This window comes from Aquarana catesbeiana, linkage group LG08 (genome assembly GCF_042186555.1).
Source record: "Aquarana catesbeiana isolate 2022-GZ linkage group LG08, ASM4218655v1, whole genome shotgun sequence".
NCBI lineage: Eukaryota > Metazoa > Chordata > Amphibia > Anura > Ranidae > Aquarana > Aquarana catesbeiana.
Genome location: NC_133331.1, coordinates 294,649,885 through 294,676,781, shown reverse-complemented (window position 1 = coordinate 294,676,781; position 26,897 = coordinate 294,649,885). Strand labels below are relative to the sequence as shown.

General features: G+C 44.9%; 2 protein-coding genes across 3 annotated transcripts in view; both read left to right on the top strand.

Moving 5' to 3' along the window:
* The window catches only part of LOC141104968 (uncharacterized), a 33,386-nt gene extending 9,774 nt beyond the window's left edge, over positions 1–23,612 (top strand). The window contains exons 2-4 of one of the 2 annotated variants that reach the window (XM_073594778.1): positions 9,649–10,765; position 11,088; positions 22,645–23,612. In XM_073594778.1, coding sequence (XP_073450879.1) covers positions 9,649–10,765; position 11,088; positions 22,645–23,487 — 1,961 coding nt within the window. In that variant the 3' untranslated portion in view covers positions 23,488–23,612. Of the gene's footprint in view, positions 1–7,654; positions 10,766–11,087; positions 11,089–22,639 lie in introns of those variants that run through there. The other variant, XM_073594779.1, reaches the window with a different exon arrangement.
* On the top strand, positions 4,912–5,815 carry LOC141104925 (uncharacterized). Its single transcript, XM_073594732.1, has 3 exons — positions 4,912–5,157; positions 5,247–5,474; positions 5,584–5,815. Exons 1-3 carry the CDS (start codon positions 4,915–4,917, stop codon positions 5,785–5,787), a joined length of 675 nt encoding a protein of 224 aa, XP_073450833.1. The 5' UTR covers positions 4,912–4,914; the 3' UTR covers positions 5,788–5,815.
* Positions 23,613–26,897: the final 3,285 nt, after the last annotated feature.

Genomic DNA, 26,897 nt, shown 5'->3' with positions numbered 1-26,897 from the left:
TCTTCTGCCCACTGCAGGTGTACTTATTCGCCTCCGTCAAGGCAACCTCACCATTGGACAGTACGCTATTCAGTTTTGCACCCTTGCAGCTGAACTTTCCTGGGACAATGAAGCACTTATGGCGATCTTCTGGCGAGGTTTGGCAGAAAGCATCAAGGATGAGTTGGTGGGTCGTGAAATTCCTATCATCCTGGGAAAATCTCATGTCCTTGGCCATCCAGATCGACACCAGTTTGCCAGGAGAGGGCTTGGCAGCGCTAATTCTCAGCTCCTCATGTGGTTACAACCTTTAAAAACCCCTTAGCTTCTCCCAATGACTCCATTCCTTCCTCTCAGGAAGAGCCTATGCAACAAGGCCATTCATGCCTGTCCATTGAGCAGAGAAACCATTGTCAAATGCAGGGACTGTGCATCTACCACAGGGAAAAAGGACATTTCTTGAAACACTGCCCACAGCAGCCAGGAAAACTTTCTAGGATAGTAGACCTCAAGGGGGGTATGCTACTACTGTTCAGTTGCACCTCCCCACTTCCATTGTCTCAATGGAAGCATTCGTTGGACTCTGGTGCAGTGGGCAATTTTATCTCTGCATCCTTGGTAAAGGAATGCCCTTGGACTACAGAACCCCTTCATCAGATCCTTTAAGGTTCAAGCCATTGATGGAACCATTCTGGCCTTGGGTCCTATTCATTCCTTCCACACATTCCCATCAATATGTTGGTGGGAGTGCTTCACCAGGAGTCCATCTCCTTTTTGGTGTTACCACTGGCTACTTCTAATTTAGTCATAGGTCTTCCTTAGCTTCAATAACATTCCCCAATAATCGACTGGTCTGGTCCTTATTTGTTATCCTGGGGGCCCACCTGTCACACCAAATGCTTTGGCAAGGTGGTCCCAGTCAAGACCCTTCCCATGGCATCTGCTGAGGAGTCTTCCCTGGTGCCAACACACTATGCGGAATTTCTGGATGAGTTTTCCAAGCGCAAGGCAGATCAACTTCCTCCCCACAGACCCTACAATTGTGCCATTGACCTAGTCCCAGGTTCTAGTGTCCCTAGAGGCTGGGTATATACCCCCTCAGCCTCCCAGAGACCAAAGCCATGACCGAGTATGTTACAGAGAATCTCCAAAAGGGATTTATCTGAAAACCCTCCTCTCCTGCCGGAGCGGAGTTCTTCTTAGTCATGAAAAAAAAACGGTTCCCTTCATCCCTGTATTGACTACCAGGGATTAAATGTCATTACAATTAAAAACCATTAACCACTGCCACTTATTACTAAATTGTTTGATCGACTTCGTGGGGCGCAAGTTTTCATGAAACTCGATTTAAAAGGAGCGTATAATTCAATTTGCATCAAAGATGGAGACGAGTGGAAGACTGCTTTTAGCACCAGGAATATCTAGTGATGCCTTTCCACCTCTGTAACGCCCTGGCGTTTTTTATTACTTTGTCAGTGAGATCTTCCACGACCTCCTCTATGTTTGTGTAGTAGTATATCTGGATGATATTCTTTCTTTTTTTCCCCCAGATCTTCCTACACACAAACTTCATGTCCGTACAGGTCTCCAACTCCTCTGTGAGAATATGCTTTATGTTAAGGCAGAAAAATACCTCTTTGAACAACCTTTTCTGGACTACATCATCTCTAGAGATAATCTTTTCATGGACTCTGTAAAGGTTACCGCATTTTCCGATTGGCCCTGGCCTGGTGGTCTGAAGGCTATCCAGCACATTCTAGGTTTTGTGGTCTATTTGCAATTCATTTGCAACTATTTTGCGCTGGTTCCACCCATCACAGCCCTTACCCGGAAGGATGCTGATCCTAGGAATTGGCTACCTGAGGCAGTGGAGACCTTCTCCGCCTTAAAACAGACTTTTCTCTCTGGCCCTGCTCTCTTGAGGCTTGATGTCTCTATCGAAGTGGATGCCTCCTCTGTAGGAATTGGGGCCATTCTTTTCCAGTCACCTAACGGGGCTAATTGTCCTAGTGCCTTTTTCTTAAAAAAGGTCTCCAGCAGAGAGAAATGACTCAATTGGAGATCGTGAACTTCTTGCTGTAAAATTAGCTCTGGAAGAATGGCGATACCTTCTAGAAGGTTCGCCCCATCAGATCACTATCTACATGAATCATAAGAATTTGCAGTGCCTCCACTCTGCCTGCCACTTGAATCTGCTACAGGATCGCTGGTCGCTGTTCTTCTCACGTTTTGATTCTGTCATTGCCTTCAAACTGGGAAAAGCCAACTCAAGGGCGGATGCATTATCACGTTCCTTTGACTCACAGGGTTTAGAGCCCTTCAGGGAACCAGAGGTTATAATTCCTCCCACCCGAGTTCTTGCTCTCATCTAGATTCAGGAATCTACCCCACCCGGGGAAAACTTTCATGCCAGTGAATTTTAGAATGAAGCTGTTACGTTTGGGCTCATGACTCTAAGCTCTCTGGCCATCCGGGTATTCATAGGGCTCTAACGTTCCTCTCTTGTCTGTACTGGTGGCCATGCCTTTCCGCAAGGATGCTAAGGACTTCATGAAAGCCTGTCTGGTCTGTGCCCATATCAAGTCCCCTAACTGAGCTTCAGCAGGACCCCTTCTCCCATTGCCTACCCCCGGGGAGCCTTGATGTCACATCACCGTGGATTTTATAACTGACCTTCCTCCGTCCAAGGGCTGTACTGTAGTGCGGGTTTTGGTAGACCAATTTTCCAAAATGGCACACTTTGTACCTCTCCCCTCACTGCCATCGGCAGCAGAATTGGTGCCAGTCTTTATTCGTGAAATCTTTAGAGTCCACGATATGCCTATAAGTTTAGTTTTGGATTGTGGGGTTCAGTTTAGTTCCAAATTCTGGAGAGCCCTTTGTAAATCCCTGGAAGTATCACTGCAGAGTGAGCTAGAGAGCCACAACCTGGAGGATGCCACACCCCACAACATCCACACCTCCAGCGGCTCTGGTGAAGACCGGGTGGCTTCTTAGACCCTGCAGCTCTGGCACACCTTTGTTTGCATGCAGTCACACTGCTCCCGCACCTTGTGAGGGCCCGTACCCAGGTACAGCTATTTAGTTGGTAGGTATTGGTCTATAGATCTTGAGTTACAGTCCCAGGTGATCTTACTCTCTGATCGTGACACTCACTGGCCCCCTAAATAAGCCAAATTCTCTACAAACATGATTGGAGTCCAAACCCGGAGCTCATTCCAACTGGTCTAATATTTATTGATCCCTTATTGGTGACCAATGGGAGAAGGATTCCATATATCAGTAGTCAGTAGGAGAAAGACATTCTTGCATCATCATACCATTGTTACTGAGAGACAGAAATTGTCCATTGCTCAAGCAACCCCTGGAAACTGTTGGAGGAACCCTGGCTGAGAAAGGCTGGACTAGGCAGTCATATAGTTCCATATCTTTCAATTGTCCCTGATTTAGAGGGACTGTTCCCGATTTGGAACGAAGTCCCTCTGTCCCTTTTTCCTACTTATTTGTGCCTCATTTTGGTCTGTATAGTTGTATATAAAATGAACTATTTATCCTTCAAAAAGTGTTCCCCAGAGCGAAACCTTCCACTTGATTTCTAAACTGCTGCATCTGTAATCTTCAAAAGCCAATATAAAGGAAGAGTAGTGGTAAAAAAAAAACATGTGTGGGTTTAACTAGAGTTGCCACCTCATCCCTTTAAACCCGAACACATATGAATTACACGGGTTCTGAGGCTAATTTAATGCAGATAAGGCACCAAGTGAATCTAATTACCACCTTAATCAGCCACAGAACCTGTGTAATTCATATGTGTTCGGGTTTAAAGGGATGAGGTGGCAACCATAGGTTTAACTAATATTTTTTTTTCATAGTTCTCCTTTAAAGGGGCATGGTAGGGTGTGTGTCTCATGCCTACATACTTTTGCTAATAGGTGTTCTTCATTCCCATTTAAAAAAAGATGGGGGGGTCTCTATTTCTATTTCCCTCTGTGGGAGTGGAGATGACCCCATCTATAAGGATATACAGTACATACACACACTGCACAAGGCCGTGTTCACACTACGAGACGTTTCTCGGGACTGCAGTTCCTCTGAGATCCACAAGATGGCGATCTCACGTCTGCAAAAACAAGAAGTCTCTATGGAAGACAGGAAGTGATGTCAGGCATAAACAGGAAGTTCCGGGTGAGAGGTGAGTCGGGAGGAAGTAGCGAGGAGACAAAGCTGGAAGTGGAACTAGAGGAGGTAATAAGATCTTATTTTTTATTTACACCCAGTAACCCCCCCGTCATGTCCGTCCTCTTCCTCCATAGTCACTGTGATGCCTTTTATCTCCAGCAGATGATGATACACACATATATAGTGTGGAAACCTAGATTAACCCCTTCAGGGTCCGAACATTCCCCCACTTATGGGGCCGGAACATTCTCTTCATTTTGGGGATGTGCCGCTGTTCCATCAATTTCACCTTTTCAGTTTTTACGGATTATGCAATGATACAGGGTGGAGGCTTTATCTAGCGGTGGATGGTGACTGTATCATTGTGTGTGTCAGGTTCCTATAAGGTGTCAGGATGTCACTGTCTATTTCTCCATGGAGGAGTGGGAGTATTTAGAAGGACACAAGGATCTCTACAAGGACGTCATGATGGACAATCAGCCGCCCCTCACATCACCGGGTAAGAGGAGACTTTATTGTAAAGGAGAGAGCAGTACGGAGGCTCCACCTAGATCCCCCATCATCTGATAAACACATAGAAACAATGTATTCAGTCAGTGTGTGTGTTTCCTACAGACGGATCCAGTAATGGGAACCCACCAGAGAGATGTCCCCGTCCTCTGTATTCCCGGGATTCCACACAGGAAGGTCACACCATCCCTCACCATCATCAGGTAGATGAGGAACAATTATTGGTAGTTATTATTTATACACAGCATGTTTGTTACAATGAATGTTTTATTATATATTCAGAGTGGAAACCTCTGGGATGATAATTTTGTATTTAAAGAAGAGTATAAAGATGAGGATGAGGAGTATGGAGTGATGGAGGAGTTTTCTGAAGGACACAGGGATATGATGGAGCCACCTAATACCAGGAACCCACCAGAGAGATGTCCCCGTCCTCTGTATTCCCGGGATTCCACACAGGAAGGTCACACCATCCCTCACCATCATCAGGTAGATGAGGAACAATCACTGATAGTATCATTAGGATCTGTACATTATCTGCATTGTTACCATTGATGTCATTTTTATTATATATTCAGAGTGGAAACCTGAGAGAGTGTAAAGTTGAGGTTAAAAAAGAGATAAAAGAGGAGGATGATGAGGATGGGGTGATGGAGGAGTCAGAGATTCCAAAAGGACACAAAGATCTGTACCAGGACATCATGGTGGAGTCATCCAGCTACAGAAACTCACCAGAGAGATGTCCCCGTCCTCTGTATTCCCGGGATTCCACACAGGAAGATCACACCATCCCTTACTATTACAAGGTTGGTGGGATGGAACATCTAGAACATGGACTCACACAATGTGTGGATTTTTTTTAATATTAAAGCTTATATCTTACAGATGATGTTTTCTCTACTTTTCTTGATTTAGAGTGGAGATCCAATCGATATAGAATTTGAGGTTAAATCAGAAGAAGAAGAGAGGTATGTGAGGGATGATCAGCAGTCTATGGAGGAGGATGGAATAACGGGGACATTTATAGAGGAGGACACTCCTACAGAGATCAGCACAGGTGGGTCATTAACACTAAATACATTCCTCCACCCATACTGCTCACTGATTGGTCCAGAGTAGGACGGGGACTGGGTGATATCAGCCTGTAATCCCCTGGTCACTTTCCTGAGCTGTGTTCCCCGTCCTGTATTCCTGTATTTCTCTCCGATAATCTTCCTTCTCTGTCCTGCAGACACAATTTATGTATCTAGACTGGATTTATGGAGATTCTGGGGTTCAGCTGGCAGCAAAATGTTTATTTGCACCATAAGGTTTGCTAAACCTATCATAGACCATGTATATTGTACATTACATACTCCTGACCCCTGCGCTATATACTCTATGTTGTACATTACATACTCCTGACCCCTGCACTATATACTCTATGTTGTACATTACATACTCCTGACCCCTGCACTATATACTCTATGTTGTACATTACATACTCCTGACCCCTGCACTATATACTCTATGTTGTACATTACATACTCCTGACCCCTGCACTATATACACTATGCTGTACATTACACAGACCTGACTTCTGCTCTCTCCCCTCCACCCACTGCTATATATATACATAATTTGTATTCTCTTTTGTTACACCCATTTCCTACCAGCTGGACATTTTATATCTGATGATTTGATTGGAGCACAGACTTTTACATGTTGATTATCGGTACATCGCGGATCGGGTGGACAGATTATTGGGTGGGGCTGGGGTGGACCCAGCAGTCATGGTAAACGTTGGAACCAATGACAAAGTAAGAGGAAGGTGGATTGAAGAAAAGAACCTCCAAGGTCATTTTCTCAGAAATGCTACCTGTGCCTTGAGCCACACCAGAGAGGCAGCAGGAGCTCAGGGAGCTGAACAAATGGCTGAGGAACTGGTGTAGGAAGGAGGGGTTCGGGTTCCTGGAGAACTGGGCTGAATTCTCAGTCGGTTAACGGCTCTTTAGTAAGGATGGGCTGCACCTTAATGGGGATGGTGCAGCTCTATTGGGAATAAAGATTGAGGGGCTTTTAAACTAGGTGTTGGGGGGGCTCAGAGGGAACGACAGCCGGAGGTGAGCAAAGGACAGAGGGTAATAGTGGAGCCAGTAGTGATGATATCTTTGTAATGTCTAATTCCGGCGGGGGGGGGGGGGGAATGAGTGGACAAACCAAGAACAAAGCCTGAGAAAACATAAGGAGAAATTAATTTGCACTCATACAACACTGAGAGGCGTTTCCCCCAAAGTCAAGAGCCTAGATAACAAAATTTGGGGTGTGTCTGCATATAAAAAAATGATGTAAGGGTGGTAGAGAGTGTGAATGCGACGAGGTGGGGGAGGTGGAATCCGTATGGGTAGAACTCCAAAGAGAAGAAGTAAGTGGGAGATCAATAGTTGGGTATGTTATAGGCCCCCCCAACCTGAAGGAGGAGCTGAACCTACTATCACAGTTAGAAATAGCGGCGAGGCAGGGAATGTCATCATAATGAAGGACTTCAATTGTCCAGATATTGACTGGGCAAAAGGGGACAGCTCACTCATTAAAGGCCCGTCGTTTCATGAGTGTCTTACAGGACAACTTCATGTCCCGATTGGTGGATTGCCTGACTAGAAAGAATGCATTGCTATTGCATCTATTAATTACGAATGATCCAAGTCTGATCTCAGATGTGGCAATATGGGACAACTTGGGATCTAGGGTTCACAGGATGAACACATTTAGTGTAAATCAGTGGTCTCCAAACTGCGGCCCGGGGGCCAGATGCAGCCCTTTGCTTGTTTTATCTGGCCCCTGGGGCACTATTTCATCCACTGATCCCAACAATGGGGCATAATTCACTGACCCCAATAAAGGGGGACAATTCCTTCCAATGATACTAATAATGGGGCAAAATTCCTCCAAATGACACCAACGATAAGGCACAATTCCTCCCACTGACACCAAAGATGGGGCATTTCTTCTTTCAAATTGACATTGAGACCTTTTCTACTCCCAATGGCCATAGTCTGGCCCCACAAAAGTCTTAAGGACAATAAAAGGGCCCTTTGCTTAGAAAGTTTGGAGACCCCTGGTGTAAATCATAGGAAAGGGAGGCATGAAGGTAGCACAAGAACTGTAAATTTCAAACGGGCAAACTTTTCTGAACTGCGTTCAATACTACATGACATCAATTGGGACCAAATCCTGGAAACATTGAACACAGGAAAAAAAATGGGAATGTTTTAAGAACATATTAAACAAAGGTATCACACACTGAATTCCAATGAGCAATAAATATAGAAGAGCAAAGGTTAAACCTGAGTAGCTAAACCATAACGTAAAAAGTCTTATTAAAGAGAAAGAAAATGGCCTTTAGAAATTATAAAGTGGAGGGGGCATTGTCAGCATTCCAACACTACAAGGAATGGAATAAAAAGTGTAAGAACGCAATCATGGTGGCTAAAAAAGACTACGAGAAACACATAGCAGAGGAGAGTAAACATTTTTTTTTAGATATATTAACAGTAAAAAAGCAAAATCAGAGCACATTGCCCACATAAAAGACAATGGTGGGAGGATGGTTACGGATGACACAGAGAAGGAAACTGTACTAAACGCCTTCTTCTCAAGCTTTAGACAGGAAAAGGAGGGGTATACTGACCTCAACAGTATTGTTAATAACACGTCACAGGACGTACTCTTGTGGCTATCCGAGGCTGGAGTCAATAAAAGACTAGAACAGCTTAACACAAATAAATCACCAGGACCAGATGGCTTGCACCCGAGAGTCCTCAAAGAACTCAGATGGGTTACAGCCAGATCATTATTCCTAATGTTTGTGGAAAGCATACTGACAGGAATGGTACCAGCAGATTGGAAAAAAGCCAACGTGGTACCAATGTTTAAAAAAGGGCAGAGACATATTCCGGGGGAACTACAGGCCGGTCAGCCTAACATCAATAGTATGTAAATTATTGGAGGAGATGATAAGGGACTATATCCAAGAATTTGCAAATGAAAACAGTATCATTTAGTAGTACCAGACCAATCTGTTAACATTCTAGATAGCTGCAATCTAGACAGGGGTAGGTCGGTGGATCTGGTGCATCTGGATATTGCCTAAGCATTCGATACAGTGAGTGATAGAGGGGGTGGGGACACTCGTCCTATCATCCCCTCATCACTGTCACTCCTATAAAAGACAGTTCTCGTTGTTTCCTCACTCTCTGACTAAGGTCCATGAATAAAGAAATGAACTGGTAGGAGATCAGAGGACCCATTTACTAGTTACCTTGAGGGGGGAATTGTAAGATCCTCAGAGACAAAGCTGCCTGATGTGGGCGGAGTCCTGGTTTAGGGGAACCAATCTGCTCATGTCTAGTAATAATCTTTGTATTTCTATTTTAGTAGATGGACGGGAGATGAGGAAAACCTCAGAGGATTGTCTCACTTTGTCTCCAGACTGTAAAGTAGAAGATGAGGACATCACACAGTATAGTCCAGGAGAAAACCCAACTACCTCAAATGTCCATCCGGCACCACACAGTGTAGATGGACCATCGTATTCCTCTTATCCTGAGGAACCTCAGACTGTGAGGGACGGTGCCAGACCATCGTATTCCTCTTATCCTGAGGAACCTCAGACTGTGCGGGACGGTGCCGGACCATCGTATTCCTCTTATCCTGAGGAACCTCAGACTGTGAGGGACGGTGCCGGACCATCATATTCCTCTTATCCTGAGGAACCTCAGACTGTGAGGGACGGTGCCGGACCATCATATTCCTCTTATCCTGAGGAACCTCAGACTGTGCGGGACGGTGCCGGACCATCGTATTCCTTTTATCTTGAGGAACCTCAGACTGTGAGGAACAGTGTTGTCCTTCCAGCAGATAAGAAGTTTCCCTGTCCTGAGTGTGGGAAGTGTTTTCGTTATAAATTCAGTCTTAATGCGCACAAAAGATCTCACACAGGTGAGAAGCCACATTCCTGCCTTGAATGCGGGAAATGTTTTTCAAAGAAGTCCGAACTTTATATTCATCAGAGATTGCACACAGGAGAGAAGCCGTATTCTTGTCCTGAATGCGGGAAATGTTTTTCACAGACGTCACATCTTTACAGACATCAGAGATCTCACACGGGGGAAAAACCATATTTCTGTTCTGAGTGCGGGAAATGTTTTTCAGGGAAATCCGATCTCAACAGACACCAAAGGGCTCACACAGGGGAGAAGCCGTATTCCTGTCCTGAGTGCGGGAAATGCTTTTCAGGGAAATCGGACCTCAACAGACACCAAAGGTCTCACACGGGGGATAAGCCGTATTCCTGTCTTGAGTGTGGAAAATCATTTGTACAAAAATCAGTACTTATCATACACCAGAGGTCTCACACAGGGGAGAAGCCATTTTCCTGTCTTGAGTGTGGGAAAATGTTTTCACAGAAGTCCCTTCTTACCATACATCAGAGGTCCCACATGACTGAGAAGCCATATGCCTGTGCTGAGTGCGGGAAATGTTTTTCAAACACGTCTGATCTTTGTAATCACCAGAGATTTCACACGGGTGAGAAGCTGTATTCCTGTTCTGAGTGCGGAAAATGTTTTTTAAGAAAATCAAAACTTGCCACACATCAAAGGTGTCACACGGGGGAAAAACCGTATATCTGTTTTGATTGTGGGAAATGTTTTTCCAGGAAATCCAATCTTACCAAACACCAAAGGTCTCACACGGGGGAGAAGCCGTATTCCTGTGCTGATTGTGGGAAATGTTTTTCAGAAAAGGCCAGCCTTTACAAACATCACAGATTGCACACGGGGGAGAAGCCGTATTCCTGTCCTGTGTGCGGGAAATGTTTTTCACAGAAGTCCGGTCTTAACGCACATCAGAGCTCCCACACGGGGGAGAAGCCGTTTCCCTGCCCTGAGTGCGGGAAATGTTTTTCTCGGAAGTCCAATCTTTACACACATCACAGATTGCACACGGGGGAGAAGCCGTATTCCTGTCCTGTGTGCGGGAAATGTTTTTCACAGAAGTCAGGTCTTAATGCACATCAGAGATCTCACACGGGGGAGAAACCCTATTCCTGTCCTGAGTGAGGGAAATGTTCCTCGCTGAAGTCCTGTCTTCCTGTACATCAGGGGTCCCACACAACCCTTGAGGTGTATTCGTTGGATTTCGACCTTTACTATTTCCTGATTTTATGACTGCAGTCTTGTTAAAAATAAAATGATAATAAAAAATGTATTGAATGAGGAAAAGATTGTGTGTGTCGGTGCAATGAGGACAAACTTTGTATCCAAATATTACTCATAGGAGACGCTATAAAAGCCGTCACAGGTCATCAGTGTAGAGGAAACCCCGAATAATGGGCCCAGAAACAGAAATACCCTCCAAGCAACCCAACGGGACTACAGAGTTATATATTATAGATTTATAGATTACATATTTATACAGAGTTATATATTATAGATTTATAGTCCTGTTTTGTTGCTTGGAGGGTATTTGGTTTCCTATATATATTGGGATGATAACACTCCACAATGCTTGCCTATTAAATAATAATCGGTATAGAGTGCAGTGGTCAGGAGTATATCATATACAGCTCAGTGTATAGAGTGCAGTGGTCAGGAGTATATCATATACAGCTCAGTGTATAGAGTGCAGTGGTCAGGAATATATCATATACAGCTCAGTGTATAGAGTGCAGTGGTCAGGAGTATTTGACCAGACCAGGAGGATGACAAAAGAAGCAGGTATAGTATTGGTGGATTCTCCCCCGTGCAGGGTGAAGGGTTTCCGGGTGATAAACTGTTTTGCATTTCCCCTCCCCAGGGATTATTAAGACTACCGTGTTTCCCCCAAAATAAGACCTACTCTCAAAATAAGACCTACTGTTATTTTCCAGGAGGGCTGCAATATAAGCCCTACCCCAAAAATAAGCCCTAGTTTTAAAATGCTTGTAAAATCCTATAATCCACTCTATTACAGTAGTATATAATTTACAATGTGTGTGTTTCTGTAATATAATTGTGCCAAATACCTTCGGTACAGCGCCGCTCGATGCTCAGCTGACCTTCCGCTGCTCTCCTCCTCTTCTCAATGCTGTCAGCGGGGGGGATCTCGCCCCCCAGCAGTGCTCGGAGTGGCGAAGAAAGCTCTGGCGGGTCACGGAAGTGCAGAGCGGCGCTATAATATAGGTATTTGGCACAATTATATTACAGAAACGCACACATTGTGCATTATATAATACTGTAATAGAGTGGATTATAGGATTTTACAAGCATTTTAACTCGGTTCACACTGGGGATTCGATTCCTGATAGGCAGGGAGGGAGAGTGGGAGAGAAGACAGCACATTACATAAGACCTACCCCGAAAATAAGCCCTACTGTGTCCTTTGATGCCAAAATTAATATAAAACTTGGCCTTATTTTCAGGAGAAACACGGTATGTATGTATGTGTCCCAGAATTCAGGGGCTCAGAGAGATCTCTGGGTGGGAAAGAGCCACTAACTCTGACTATGGGTACTTTGGACCTGAAATGGGTAACCTACCGGTGAGAGAAGGGTTGATCAGGGCAGGAAGCAGCCAATGGTGGTCCACAAGGGGTTGTATAGAACAGCACACAGTGGTCAGAGGGCTGTAGGCTGTTTATCTGCTGAGACCCTGCTGTGACCTTTTGCCTAAAGCAAGCGGGAACTCTACCCCTATGGTGGGACAGGTTTATGCTGGCGGTGAGCCCAAGCTTTGTTTTTGTACCAGAAGTGTATGGACTGGTTTATGTTAAAGAAAAGCTACTTTGCCTGATTTTGAAGAAATAAAAACTGTTTGCTTTTATGCCTGGCTAGAGATCCTGACCCCAAAATACCACAACAGAGTGCAGTGATCAGGAACATGTAATATACTGCCCATTGTATATGGTGCAGTGCAGACTCTTTCCAGTTCTGTAAACACTAAGATGCAGGAGAACGATTACAAATGACTTACCCGTTGGTACAGAGTCCCCTCCAAGCTAGCCACCATTTTATCCCATGCAGTCCAATCGTTGCTGGATAGGTTGTGGACATAGAGGTCTCCTACATATTTGGTGGGACTGTCTCAAGATTGGTTTGTTCTGGTCAGACGTTAGGACCCAGATTTAATCTATCTTAGATGTAGACACACCTGATTCTCCAATACACTTTTTTCTCCATGTACCCACCATCCCCATCAGCCTTTATAAGAAATTTGTGCTGCCACTTCCCTTCAATGCTGCCAGACGACTCATTCCCATCTTTTGGAAGAGACCTCAAGAGCCGAGCTCAGGAGATTGGATAAAGAAAGTTTCAGATAAAGTGGCGGCTGAGGAATAAATGGCAATGTGCAAGGGGAGATAATAAAGGTTCTATGCCATATGGGCTACTTGGATTTATTACAGTTCTCTGCCTCGGGTGCAATTATTGTATCTTTAAATGCCCCCCTCCCCTTCAACCATTACTAGCCAAGGAGGATCTGTGTAAGGCCGCGCTACCTTACTTACAGCAAACACTTCTACTGGGAAACAAAGGATACTTCTCTGGGCTTTATTTCCTACAGGATGGTTACAGATAATCACCCTAAAGAGTCACGCCTTGTCTCCGCCCCTTACCCAGTTCCGAGCAACGTCCCTTGGTTCCACTTCCTGCCCACCTCCCAGTACCGCTCCTTTTACAGAATACAGAAGCAAGCGTAGCATTAACCTCATAAGGTTTGCAGATGACTGAGTTCCCAACTTCTACGCAGCCCAGGCAACAAGTAACCTCCATACTTTCTCTAGATACAAGCAACAGTCTTTGAACTTGGTTTTTCTATGTTTTATTAGGGGTAATAACTTGGATCGGGATAGGAATACTGGGATGCCCCAACTTGATAGCAACAAAACCAGGACAATGGCAATTGATTCTGCTCCTTTACTCTGTACAACTCTGATTCCTCTTCTTCTAGTCTGTACAACTCTGATTCCTCTTCCTTTCGTCTGTACAACTCTGATTCCTCTTCCTTTCATCTGTACAACACTGATTCCTCTTCCTTTACTCTGTACAACTCTGATTCCTCTTCCTTTCATCTGTACAACACTGATTCCTCTTCCTTTACTCTGTACAACTCTGATTCCTCTGCCTCTAGTCTGTACAACTCTGATTCCTCTTCCTTTCGTCTGTACAACACTGATTCCTCTTCCTTTACTCTGTACAACTCTGATTCCTCTTCTTCTAGTCTGTACAACTCTGATTCCTCTTCCTTTCGTCTGTACAACTCTGATTCCTCTTCCTTTACTCTGTACAACTCTGATTCCTCTTCTTCTAGTCTGTACAACTCTGATTCCTCTTCCTTTCGTCTGTACAACACTGATTCCTCTTCCTTTACTCTGTACAACTCTGATTCCTCTTCTTCTAGTCTGTACAACTCTGATTCCTCTTCCTTTCGTCTGTACAACTCTGATTCCTCTTCCTTTAGTCTATACAACTCTGATTCCTCTTCCTTTACTCTGTACAACTCTGATTCCTCTTCCTTTCATCTGTACAACACTGATTCCTCTTCCTTTACTCTGTACAACTCTGATTCCTCTGCCTCTAGTCTGTACAACTCTGATTCCTCTTCCTTTCGTCTGTACAACACTGATTCCTCTTCCTTTACTCTGTACAACTCTGATTCCTCTTCCTTTAGTCTGTACAACTCTGATTCCTCTTCTTCTAGTCTGTACAACTCTGATTCCTCTTCCTTTAGTCTGTACAACTCTGATTCCTCTTCTTCTAGTCTGTACAACTCTGATTCCTCTTCCTTTACTCTGTACAACTCTGATTCCTCTTCCTTTCATCTGTACAACACTGATTCCTCTTCCTTTACTCTGTACAACTCTGATTCCTCTGCCTCTAGTCTGTACAACTCTGATTCCTCTTCCTTTCGTCTGTACAACACTGATTCCTCTTCCTTTACTCTGTACAACTCTGATTCCTCTTCCTTTAGTCTGTACAACTCTGATTCCTCTTCTTCTAGTCTGTACAACTCTGATTCCTCTTCCTTTCGTCTGTACAACTCTGATTCCTCTTCCTTTCATCTGTACAACACTGATTCCTCTTCCTTTACTCTGTACAACTCTGATTCCTCTGCCTCTAGTCTGTACAACTCTGATTCCTCTTCCTTTCGTCTGTACAACACTGATTCCTCTTCCTTTACTCTGTACAACTCTGATTCCTCTTCCTTTAGTCTGTACAACTCTGATTCCTCTTCTTCTAGTCTGTACAACTCTGATTCCTCTTCCTTTCGTCTGTACAACTCTGATTCCTCTTCCTTTCATCTGTACAACACTGATTCCTCTTCCTTTACTCTGTACAACTCTGATTCCTCTTCCTTTACTCTGTACAACTCTGATTCCTCTTCCTTTACTCTGTACAACTCTGATTCCTCTTCCTCTAGTCTGTACATCTCTGATTCCTCTTCCTTTAGTCTGTACAACTCTGATTCCTCTTCCTTTACTCTGTACAACTCTGATTCCTCTTCCTTTACTCTGTACAACTCTGATTCCTCTTCCTTTACTCTGTACAACTCTGATTCCTCTTCCTTTACTCTGTACAACTCTGATTCCTCTTCCTCTAGTCTGTACATCTCTGATTCCTCTTCCTTTAGTCTGTACAACTCTGATTCCTCTTCCTTTAGTCTGTACAACTCTGATTCCTCTTCCTTTCGTCTGTACAAATCTGATTCCTTTTCCTTTACTCTGTACAACTCTGATTCCTCTTCCTTTCGTCTGTACAACTCTGATTCATCTTCCTTTCGTCTGTACAAATCTGATTCCTTTTCCTTTACTCTGTACAACTTTGATTCCTCTTCCTTTCATCTGTACAACTCTGATTCCTCTTCCTTTACTCTGTACAACTCTGATTCCTCTTCCTTTACTCTGTACAACTCTGATTCCTCTTCCTTTAGTCTGTACAACTCTGATTCCTCTTCCTTTACTCTGTACAACTCTGATTCCTCTTCCTTTACTCTGTACAACTCTGATTCCTCTTCCTTTACTCTGTACAACTCTGATTCCTCTTCCTTTACTCTGTACAACTCTGATTCCTCTTCCTTTCATCTGTACAACTCTGATTCCTCTTCCTTTAGTCTGTACAACTCTGATTCCTCTTCCTCTAGTCTGTACAACTCTGATTCCTCTTCCTTTAGTCTGTACAACTCTGATTCCTCTTCCTTTTGTCTGTACAACTCTGATTCCTCTTCCTCTAGTCTGTACAACTCTGATTCCTCTTCCTCTAGTCTGTACAACTCTGATTCCTCTTCCTTTAGTCTGTACAACTCTGATTCCTCTTCCTTTTGTCTGTACAACTCTGATTCCTCTTCCTTTCATCTGTACAACTCTGATTCCTCTTCCTTTACTCTGTACAACTCTGATTCCTCTTCCTTTACTCTGTACAACTCTGATTCCTCTTCCTTTCATCTGTACAACTCTGATTCCTCTTCCTTTACTCTGTACAACTCTGATTCCTCTTCCTCTAGTCTGTACAACTCTGATTCCTCTTCCTTTACTCTGTACAACTCTGATTCCTCTTCCTCTAGTCTGTACAACTCTGATTCCTCTTCCTTTCATCTGTACAACTCTGATTCCTCTTCCTTTATTCTGTACTGCTGATTGATTCCTCTTCCTTACTCTGTACATCAGGGGTAGGCAACCTTGGCCCTTCAGCTGTTTTGAAACTACAAGTCTCATGAGACATTGCAAGAACCTGATGACAATCACAGGCATGACTCCTAGAGGCAGAGGCATGGTGGGATTTGTAGTTTCACCACAGCTGGAGGGCCGAGGTTGCCTACCCCTGCTGTACAGCTCTGATTGATTCCTTTCTTGGCGGCTAGCAGTCTCTTTTAGAAAAAAAAAAGACCCTTACAGGCTAGGAATTCCTTTTGAAAGTAGCACAAAGTGTTGTATACTGTATCCTTGAGTACCTCCAACTCCCTTGTAGATACTGGTCTCAGTTCTACCAACTGCAGGAAATGCTAGCCCACCTTTCTGCTTCTGCAACTGGAGGTTCAACAGCTAAATACTCATTTAGTTCAGACCCTCAGTGACTCCCCCCCCCCCCCCCCCCCCCAACAGGCTAAATTCTATATAAATATAGGTTCAGTCCAAACCTGGAGATCATTCCAAGTGTTTATTACAAGTGCGTTACTGAGAAACAGAAATTGTTCATGGAACACCTAGAAACCTTTGGAGGAAGCCTGGCTGATAAAGGCTGGACTAGGCAGTAATATAGCGACATAGTTACATAGTAAGCGAGGTCGATAGAAGACACAAGTCCATCAAGTCAAACCCATGTGTGTGATTATATGTCAGTATTACATTGTATATCTCTGTATGTTGCGGTTGTTCAGGTGATTATCTAATAGTTTCTTGAAACTATCGAAGCCCCCAGCTGAGACCACCGCCTGTGGAAGGGAATTCCACATCCTTGCCGCTCTTACAGTAAAGAACCCTCTACGTAGTTTAAGGTTAAACCTCTTTTCTTCTAATTTTAATGAGTGGCCCCGAGTCTTGTTAAACTCTCTTCCGCAAAAAAGTTTTCTCCCTATTGTGGGGTCACCAGTCCAGTATTTATATATTGTGGGGTCACCAGTCCGGTATTTGTGTATTGTGGGGTCACCAGTCCGGTATTTGTGTATTGAAATCATATCCCCTCTCGAGCGTCTCTTCTCCAGAGAGAATAAGTTCAGAGCTCGCAACCTTTCCTCATAACTAAGATCCTCCAGACCCTTTATTAGCTTTGTTGCCCTTCTTTGTACTCGCTCCATTTCCAGTACATCCTTCCTGAGGACTGGTGCCCAGAACTGGACAGCATACTCCAGGTGCGGCCGGACCAGAGTCTTGTAGAGCGGGAGAATTATCATTTTATCTCTGGAGTTGATCCCCTTTTTAATGCCAATATTCTGTTTGCTTTATTAGCAGCAGCTTGGCATTGCATGTCATTGCTGAGCCTATCATCTACTAGAACCCCCAGGTCCTTTTCCATCCTAGATCCCCCCAGAGGTTCTCCCCCCAGTCTATAGATTGCATTCAGATTTTTGCCACCCAAATGCATTATTTTACATTTTTCTACATTGAACCTCATTTGCCATGTAGCTGCCCACCCCATTCATTTGTTCAGATCTTCTTGCAAGGTTTCCACATCCTGCGGAGAAGTTATTGCCCTGCTTAGCTTAGTATTGTCTGCAAATACAGAGATTGAACTGTTTATCCCATCCTCCAGATCGTTTATGAACAAATTAAATAGGATTGGTCCCAGCACAGAACCCTGGGGAACCCCACTACCCACCCCCGACCATTCTGAGTACTCCCCATTTATCACCACCCTCTGAACACGCCCTTGTAGCCAGTTTTCAATCCATGTACTCACCCTATGGTCCATGCCAACGCACCTTATTTTGTACAGTAAACGTTTATGGGGAACTGTGTCAAATGCTTTTGCAAAATCCAGATACACCACGTCTACGGGCCTTCCTTTATCTAGATGGCAACTCACCTCCTCATAGAAGGTTAACAGATTATTTCTCTCCCCCTTGGTGGGAGTGGAGATGACCCCGTCTATAAGGATATACAGTACATACATAGCACAGCACAGCACAGCACAAGGCCGTGTTCACACTACCAGATGTTTTTCCGGGAAGCAAGTCCTCTGAGCTCCACAAGGTGGTGATCTTCTCACTTCTACCATAGAGACAGGAAGTCTCTATGGAAGACAGGAAGTGATGTCGGGGACACACAGGAAGTGATATTAGATAAAGACAGGAAGTTCCATGAGGTAGACAAACAGAGGTGATATCACTGGAAGTGGCAGCAGAGAAGGTAATAAGATCTTATTTTCTATTTACACCCAGTAACCCCCCGTCATGTCCGTCCTCTTCCTCCATAGTCACTGTGATGTCTTTTATCTCCAGCAGATGATGATACACACATATATAGTGTGGAAACCTAGATTATCTCCTTCAGGGGCAGAACATTTCTCTACTTACGGGGGCCGGAGCATTCCTTCATTTTGGGGATGTGCCGCTGTTCCATCAATTTCACCTTTTCATTTTTTGCTAACAGATTATGCAATGATACGAGGTGGAGGCTTTATCTAGCGGTGGATGGTGACTGTATCATTGTGTGTGTCAGGTTCCTATAAGGTGTCAGGATGTCACTGTCTATTTCTCCATGGAGGAGTGGGAGTATTTAGAAGGACACAAGGATCTCTACAAGGACCTCATGATGGACAATCAGCCGCCCTCACATCACCGGGTAAGAGGAGACTTTATTGTAAAGGAGAGAGCAGTACGGAGGGTCCACCTAGATCCCCCATCATCTGATAAACACATAGAAACAATGTATTCAGTCAGTGTGTGTGTTTCCTACAGATGGATCCAGTAATGGGAACCCACCAGAGAGATGTCCCCGTCCTCTGTATTCCCGGGATTCCACACAGGAAGGTCACACCATCCCTCACCATCATCAGGTAGATGAGGAACAATCACTGATAGTTATGATTTATATACAAGCTTGTTTGCTATAATGAATGTTTTATTATATAATCAGAGTGAAAACCTCGGGGATGATAATATTGTAGTTAAAGAAGATTATAAAGAGGAGGATGAGGAGTATGGAGTGATGGAGGAGTTTTCAGAAGGATACAAGGATATGATGGAGCCACCTAATACTAGGAACCCACCAGAGAGATGTCCCCGTCCTCTGTATTCCCGGGATTCCACACAGGAAGGTCACACCATCCCTCACCATCATCAGGTAGATGAGGAACAATTAATGTGTAGTTGTGATTTATACTCAAGCATGTTTGTTACAATGAATTTTATTATATATTCAGAGTGGAAACCTTGGGGATTATAACATTGTTGTTAAAGAAGAGTATAAAGAGGAGGATGAGGAGTATGGAGTGATGGAGCAGTTTTCTGAAGGACACAAGGATATGATGGAGCCACCTAATACCAGGAACCCACCAGAGAGATGTCCCCGTCCTCTGTATTCCCGGGATTCCACACAGGAAGGTCACACCATCCCTCACCATCATCAGGTAGATGAGGAACAATTAATGTGTAGTTGTGATTTATACTCAAGCATGTTTGTTACAATGAATTTTATTATATATTCAGAGTGGAAACCTTGGGGATTATAACATTGTTGTTAAAGAAGAGTATAAAGAGGAGGATGAGGAGTATGGAGTGATGGAGCAGTTTTCTGAAGGACACAAGGATATGATGGAGCCACCTAATACCAGGAACCCACCAGAGAGATGTCCCCGTCCTCTGTATTCCCAGGATTCCACACAGGAAGATCACACCATCCCTCACCATCATCAGGTAGATGAGGAACAATCACTGATAGTATCATTAGGATCTGTACATTATCTGCATTGTTACCATTGATGTCATTTTTATTCTATATTCAGAGTGGAAACCTTGGGGATTATAACATTGTTGTTAAAGAAGAGTATAAAGAGGAGGATGAGGAGTATGGGGTGATGGAGGAGTTTTCAGAAGGACCCAAGGATATGATGGAGCCACCTAATACCAGGAACCCACCAGAGAGAGGTCCCCGTCCTCTGTATTCCCAGGAAGGTCACACTATCTCTCAATATTACAAGGTTGGTGGGACGGAGATTATAAAACACAGACTCATGGAGACAACGGGTGGATTTTTTATACAATATCAGAATAATAAAGCTTATAATTTACAAATGATATTTTCTCTCATTTTCTTGATTTAGAGTGGAGATCCAATTGATATAGAATTTGAGGTTAAATCAGAAGAAGAAGAGAGGTATGTGAGGGATGATCAGCAGTCTATGGAGGAGGATGGAATAACGGGGACATTTATAGAGGAGGACACTCCTACAGAGATCAGCACAGGTGGGTCATTAACACTAAATACACTACATACTTCTGACCCCTGCACTATATACTCTATGTTGTACATTACATAGTCCTGACTTCTGCTCTCTCCCCTCCACCCACTGCTATATATACACATAATATGTGTTCTCTTTTGTTACACCCATTTCCTACCAGCTGGACATTTTATATCTGATGATTTGATTGGAGCACAGACTTTTACATGGTGATAATAATGTGATAACATCCTCCAACTTTGGAACCTGAAAGTAGAAATATGGGCAAAACTTTTTTTATTTTTATTTTGGATAGAGGGAGGGTTATAACCCCGTTCAGGTTTTTCACACCATATGTGTCCTATTGTGGAATTTTCACTTCCTGTCCCCCAGCCAGACAGGAAGTGAGGAAATCTCTGTAAATTAAGGACATTTCCTCCCAGATCACCAGAACTAGTGTCCCCATTGGAAGATTTCCCCTCTATTACTTTTCTGAGGGAAAACCCAACATTTGTGGTTTTCTAATACTTTCATTTTCAATGATAATGGTAAACAGGACAAGCAGAGAGGGTGAATCTCCTTAATAGGGACACCGACAGAAATAAAAGCTGATTGGGGTTCTAATCGCTCTCCACTCCATCCAAAACAAACAAAAAGTTTTGCCTTTAGTTATATTTTAAACAGAAAGTGATAATGAGGGAGGAGTCAATAAACCAATGATGGTGGTCTTCAGGATCAGTCCAGTCTTCATCTTGGTTGTTCTCCCCCCATCCTCACTCTCTGACCTCTGGTGGGGCTCAGCCCCGCTGTTATTCATGACTAAATCATGGACTAAATAAGGAAGTGCAGGACTTCTTGTGTTGGGAAGATGGCAATGAGTGATAGAGGGGGAGGGGACACTCGTCCTATAATCCCCTCATCACTGTCACTCCTATAAAAGACAGTTCTCGTTGTTTCCTCACTCTCTGACTAAGGTCCATGAATAAAGAAATGAACTGGTAGGAGATCAGAGGACCCATTTACTAGTTACCTTGAGGGGGGAATTGTAAGATCCTCAGAGACAAAGCTGCCTGATGTGGGCGGAGTCCTGGTTTAGGGGAACCAATCTGCTCATGTCTAGTAATAATCTTTGTATCTCTATTTTAGTAGATGGACGGGAGATGAGGAAAACCTCAGAGGATTGTCTCACTTTGTCTCCAGACTGTAAAGTAGAAGATGAGGACATCACACAGTATAGTCCAGGAGAAAACCCGACTACCTCAAATGTCCATCCGGCACCACACAGTGTAGATGGACCATCGTATTCCTCTTATCCTGAGGAACCCCAGACTGTGAGGGACGGTGCCGGACCATCGTATTCCTCTTATCCTGAGGAACCTCAGACTGTGCGGGACGGTGCCGGACCATCGTATTCCTCTTATCCTGAGGAACCTCAGACTGTGAGGGACAGTGCCGGACCATCGTATTCCTTTTATCCTGAGGAACCTCAGACTGTGAGGGACAGTGCCGGACCATCGTATTCCTTTTATCCTGAGGAACCTCAGACTGTGAGGGACGGTGCCGGACCATCGTATTCCTCTTATCCTGAGGAACCTCAGACTGTGCGGGACGGTGCCGGACCATCGTATTCCTCTTATCCTGAGGAACCCCAGACTGTGAGGGATGGTGCCGGACCATCGTATTCCTCTTATCCTGAGGAACCTCAGACTGTGCGGGACGGTGCCGGACCATCGTATTCCTCTTATCCTGAGGAACCTCAGACTGTGAGGGACAGTGCCGGACCATCGTATTCCTTTTATCCTGAGGAACCTCAGACTGTGAGGGACGGTGCCGGACCATCGTATTCCTCTTATCCTGAGGAACCTCAGACTGTGCGGGACGGTGCCAGACCATCGTATTCCTCTTATCCTGAGGAACCTCAGACTGTGCGGGACGGTGCCGGACCATCGTATTCCTCTTATCCTGAGGAACCTCAGACTGTGAGGGACGGTGCCGGACCATCGTATTCCTCTTATTCTGAGGAACCTCAGACTGTGAGGGACAGTGCCGTCCTTCCAACACAAAAGACATTTCCCTGTATTGAGTGCGGGAAATGTTTTTCACAGAAGTCACATCTTTACAGCCATCAGAGATCCCACACGGGGGAAAAACCATATTTCTGTTCTGAGTGCGGGAAATGTTTTTCAGTTAAATCCAATCTCACAAGACACCAAAGGTCTCACACAGGTGAGAAGCCCTATTCCTGTGCTGAGTGCGGGAAATGTTTTTCAGAAAAGTCCGATCTTTATAATCATCACAGGTCTCACACTGGTGAAAAGCTGTATTCCTGTTCTGAGTGCGGAAAACGTTTTTCTAAAAAATCAAAACTCGTCACACATCAAAGGTCTCACATGGGGGAAAAACCATATATCTGTTTTGAGTGCGGAAAATGTTTTTCAAGGAAATGGAATCTCAACCAACATCAAAGGTCTCACACAGGTGAGAAGCCGTATTTCTGTACTGAGTGCGGAAAATGTTTTTCAGAAAAGAGCACTCTTTACAAACATCAGATATCTCACACGGGAGAGAAGCTGTATTCCTGTCTTGAATGCGGGAAATGCTTTTCACTGAAGTCCAGTCTTCACAAACATCAGAGATCTCACACAGGGGAGAAGCCGTATTCCTGTCCTGAGTGCGGGAAATGTTTTTCACAGAAGTGCATTCTTAATGAACATCAGAAATCCCACACGGGGGAGAAGCCGTATTCCTGTCCTGAGTGTGGGACATGTTTTTCGCGGAAATCCAGTCTTAACACACATCAGAGATCTCACACTGGTGAGATGCCGTATTCATGTCCCGAGTGCGGGAAATGTTTTTCACGAAAGTCCACTCTTTGTAGACATCAGAGATCTCACACGGGGGAGAAGCCGTATTCCTGTCCTGAGTGAGGGAATTGTTCCTCACTGAAGTCCTGTCTTCCTGTACATCAGGGATCCCACACAACCCTTGAGGTGTAATCGTTGGATTTCGACCTTTACTATTTCCTGATTTCATGACTGCAGTCTTGTTAAAAGTAAAATGATAATAAAAAATGTATTGAATGTGGAAAAGATTATGTGTGTCGGTGCAATGAGGACAAACTTTGTATCCAAATATTACTCATAGGAGATGCTATAAAAGCCGTCACAGGTCATCAGTGTAGAGGGAACCCCGAATAATGGGCCCAGAAACAGAAATACCCTCAAAGCAACCCAACGGGACTACAGAGTTATATATTATAGATTTATAGACTTATATATACAGTATATTCTAGATTCTACCCAACTGACTCTTCACCAGTCTACCCAACTGACTCTCTTCACCAGGCTACCCAACTGACTTTCTTCACCAGTCTACCCAACTGACACTCTTCACCCGTCTACCCAACTGACACTCTTCACCAGTCTACCCAACTGACTCTCCACCAGTCTACCCAACTGACTCTCCACCAGTCTACCCAACTGACTCTTTTCACCAGTCTACCCAAATGACTCTCCACCAGTCTACCCAACTGACTCTTTTCACCAGTCTACCCAACTGACTCTCCACCAGTCTACCCAACTGACTCTCCACTAGTCTACCTAACTGACTCTTTTCACCAGTCTACCCAACTGACTCTCCACCAGTTTACCCAAATGACTCTGCAGCAGTCTACCCAACTGACTCTCCACCAGTCTACCCAACTGACTCTCTTCACCAGTCTACCAAACTGACTCTCCACCAGCCTACCCAACTGACTCTTCACCAGGCTACCCAACTGACTCTCTTCACCAGTCTACCCAACTGACACTCTTCACCTGTCTACCCAACTGACTCTTCACCAGTCTACCCAACTGACTCTTCACCAGTCTACCCAACTGACTCTTCACCAGTCTACCCAACTGACTCTCCACCAGACTACCCAACTGACTCTTTTCATCAGTCTACCCAACTGACTCTCCACCAGTTTACCCAAATGACTCTCCACCAGTCTACCCAACTGACTCTCTTCACCAGTCTACCCAACTGATTCTCCATCAGTCTACCCAACTGACTCTCCACCAGTATACCCAAATGACTCTCCAGCAGTCTACCCAACTGACTCTCCACCAGTATATCCAAATGACTCTCCACCAGTCTACCCAACTGACTCTTTTCATCAGTCTACCCAACTGACTCTCCACCAGTTTACCCAAATGACTCTCCACCAGTCTACCCAACTGACTCTCTTCACCAGTCTACCCAACTGACTCTCCATCAGTCTACCCAACTGACTCTCCACCAGTATACCCAAATGACTCTCCAGCAGTCTACCCAACTGACTCTCCACCAGTATATCCAAATGACTCTCCACCAGTCTACCCAACTGACTCTCTTCACCAGTCTACCCAACTGACTCTCCATCAGTCTACCCAACTGACTCTCTTCACCAGTCTACCTAACTGACTCTCTTCACCAGTCTACCAAACTGACTCTCCACCAGTCTACCCAACTGACTCTCCACAAGTCTACCCAACTGACTCTATTCACCAGTTTACCCAACTGACTCTCCAGCAGTCTACCCAACTGACTCTCTTCACCAGTCTACCCAACTGACTCTCCACCAGTCTACCCAACTGACTCTCTTCACCAGTTTACCCAAATGACTCTCCAGCAGTCTACCCAACTGACTTTTTTCACCAGTTTACCCAACTGACTCTCCACCAGTCTACCCAACTGACTCTTCACTAGTCTACCTAACTGACTCTTTTCACCAGTCTACCCAACTGACTCTCCACCAGTTTACCCAAATGACTCTCCAGCAGTCTACCCAACTGACTCTCCACCAGTCTACCCAACTGACTCTCTTCACCAGTCTACCCAACTGACTCCAACAGTCTACCCAACTGACTCTCTTCACCAGTCTACCCGACTGACTCTCCACCAGTCTACCCGACTGACTCTCCATCAGTCTACCCAACTGACTCTCTTCACCAGTCTACCCAACTGACTCTCCATCAGTCTACCCAACTGACTCTCTTCACCAGTCTACCCAACTGACTCTCTTTACCAGTCTACCCAACTGACTTCACCAGTCTACCCAACTGACTCTCTTCACCAGTCTACCCAACTGACTCTTCACCAGTTTACCCAACTGACTCTCCACCAGTTTACCCATCTGACTCTCCACCAGTCTACCCAACTGACTGCTCCGGATTCTCTCAGGGCAAGGCTAGGGAAGATTTAGGCACACCGCTATCTTCCAGAGAAACCTGCTCCATGTGGCAGTCTCTCTCCTTGTAAGTCCCTGCACTGTGCTCTAATACTCACACTGTCCTCCTTGCTCCCGCTGCCTCTTAGGGAAGTCACCTTGCAAGCTTTTCCTGCTGTCAGGATCCTCCCAGGCAAGCACCTGAACTCCAGCACGAGACAGAGCAACCCCCCCAACCCCCCCCCCCCCCCCCCAACTAGAGGGTTTGCCTCAAGGGGACACCAACAGTCCTTTCAGCATTCCATCTCTTTTTTTCACCCGACTCCCTTGCCAGCATGTCTCATTCATATTTAAGGGTTGTCTTAGCCCCATGCCAGGCCCACTGCCCGGGGATTGGCCAAACTCCCTTAAAGTTATATTAAAGTCCATTGTTTTCTTTTGTTTTCTTTAGAAGTAACAAACATGTTATACTTACCTGGTCTGTAATGGTTTTGCACAGAGCAGCCCAGATCTTCCTCTTCTTGGGTCCCTCGCCGGCACTCCTGGCCTCTCCTTCCTGCCGAGTGCCCCCACAGCAAGCAGCTTGCTATGGGGGCTATGGGGGCCCCGAGCGAAACTGCTGCTCTGTGTGTGCATTCAGACATGGAGCCACAGCTCGGCCCCCTCCTTCACTATCCTGATTGGCTCACTGCCAATGGCTTTCACTTCTGTGTCTTAGGAGGGAGAGTTCTGGACAGCCCAGGGACATTGCTGGATTAAGATGGAGCTCAGGTAAGTATGGGGGGGGGGGGGGCTGCTGCACATAGAAGGTTTTTTATCTTAATGCATAGAATGCACCTTCTGCCTTTAGAACCACTTTAAGTATGCAGAACAACCCTCCTGGCCTCCACCCTTCAGCTACCAGAATGTTCTCCAACCTTCTAGAACCAGGGGGAGGCACCAGAGAGCTGCCTGTATGAGTCATCCAGCCCTGAACTCTGTAACCTCTGACCCGATTTTAAACATGAGTCAGAGTAAAGTTTCCTGCACTCACACTAGAGGGTGCCACACTGGTATCATTTTATAAAAGTAATTTGTATGGAATGCGTTAAGAAAACCAGTAAAATAGCTTCCCTTCAGCTAGCAAAAAGAGACCCCACCCCCACCATC

Excerpts from the sequence above, each read along its gene's own strand:
- LOC141104925 (XM_073594732.1), top strand. The coding sequence starts at position 4,915 with ATGTTTGTTACAATGAATGTTTTATTATATATTCAGAGTGGAAACCTC. Across the intron at positions 5,158-5,246 it reads CCATCCCTCACCATCATCAG|AGTGGAAACCTGAGAGAGTG; the intron begins GTAGATGAGGAA and ends TTATATATTCAG. Across the intron at positions 5,475-5,583 it reads CCATCCCTTACTATTACAAG|AGTGGAGATCCAATCGATAT; the intron begins GTTGGTGGGATG and ends TTCTTGATTTAG.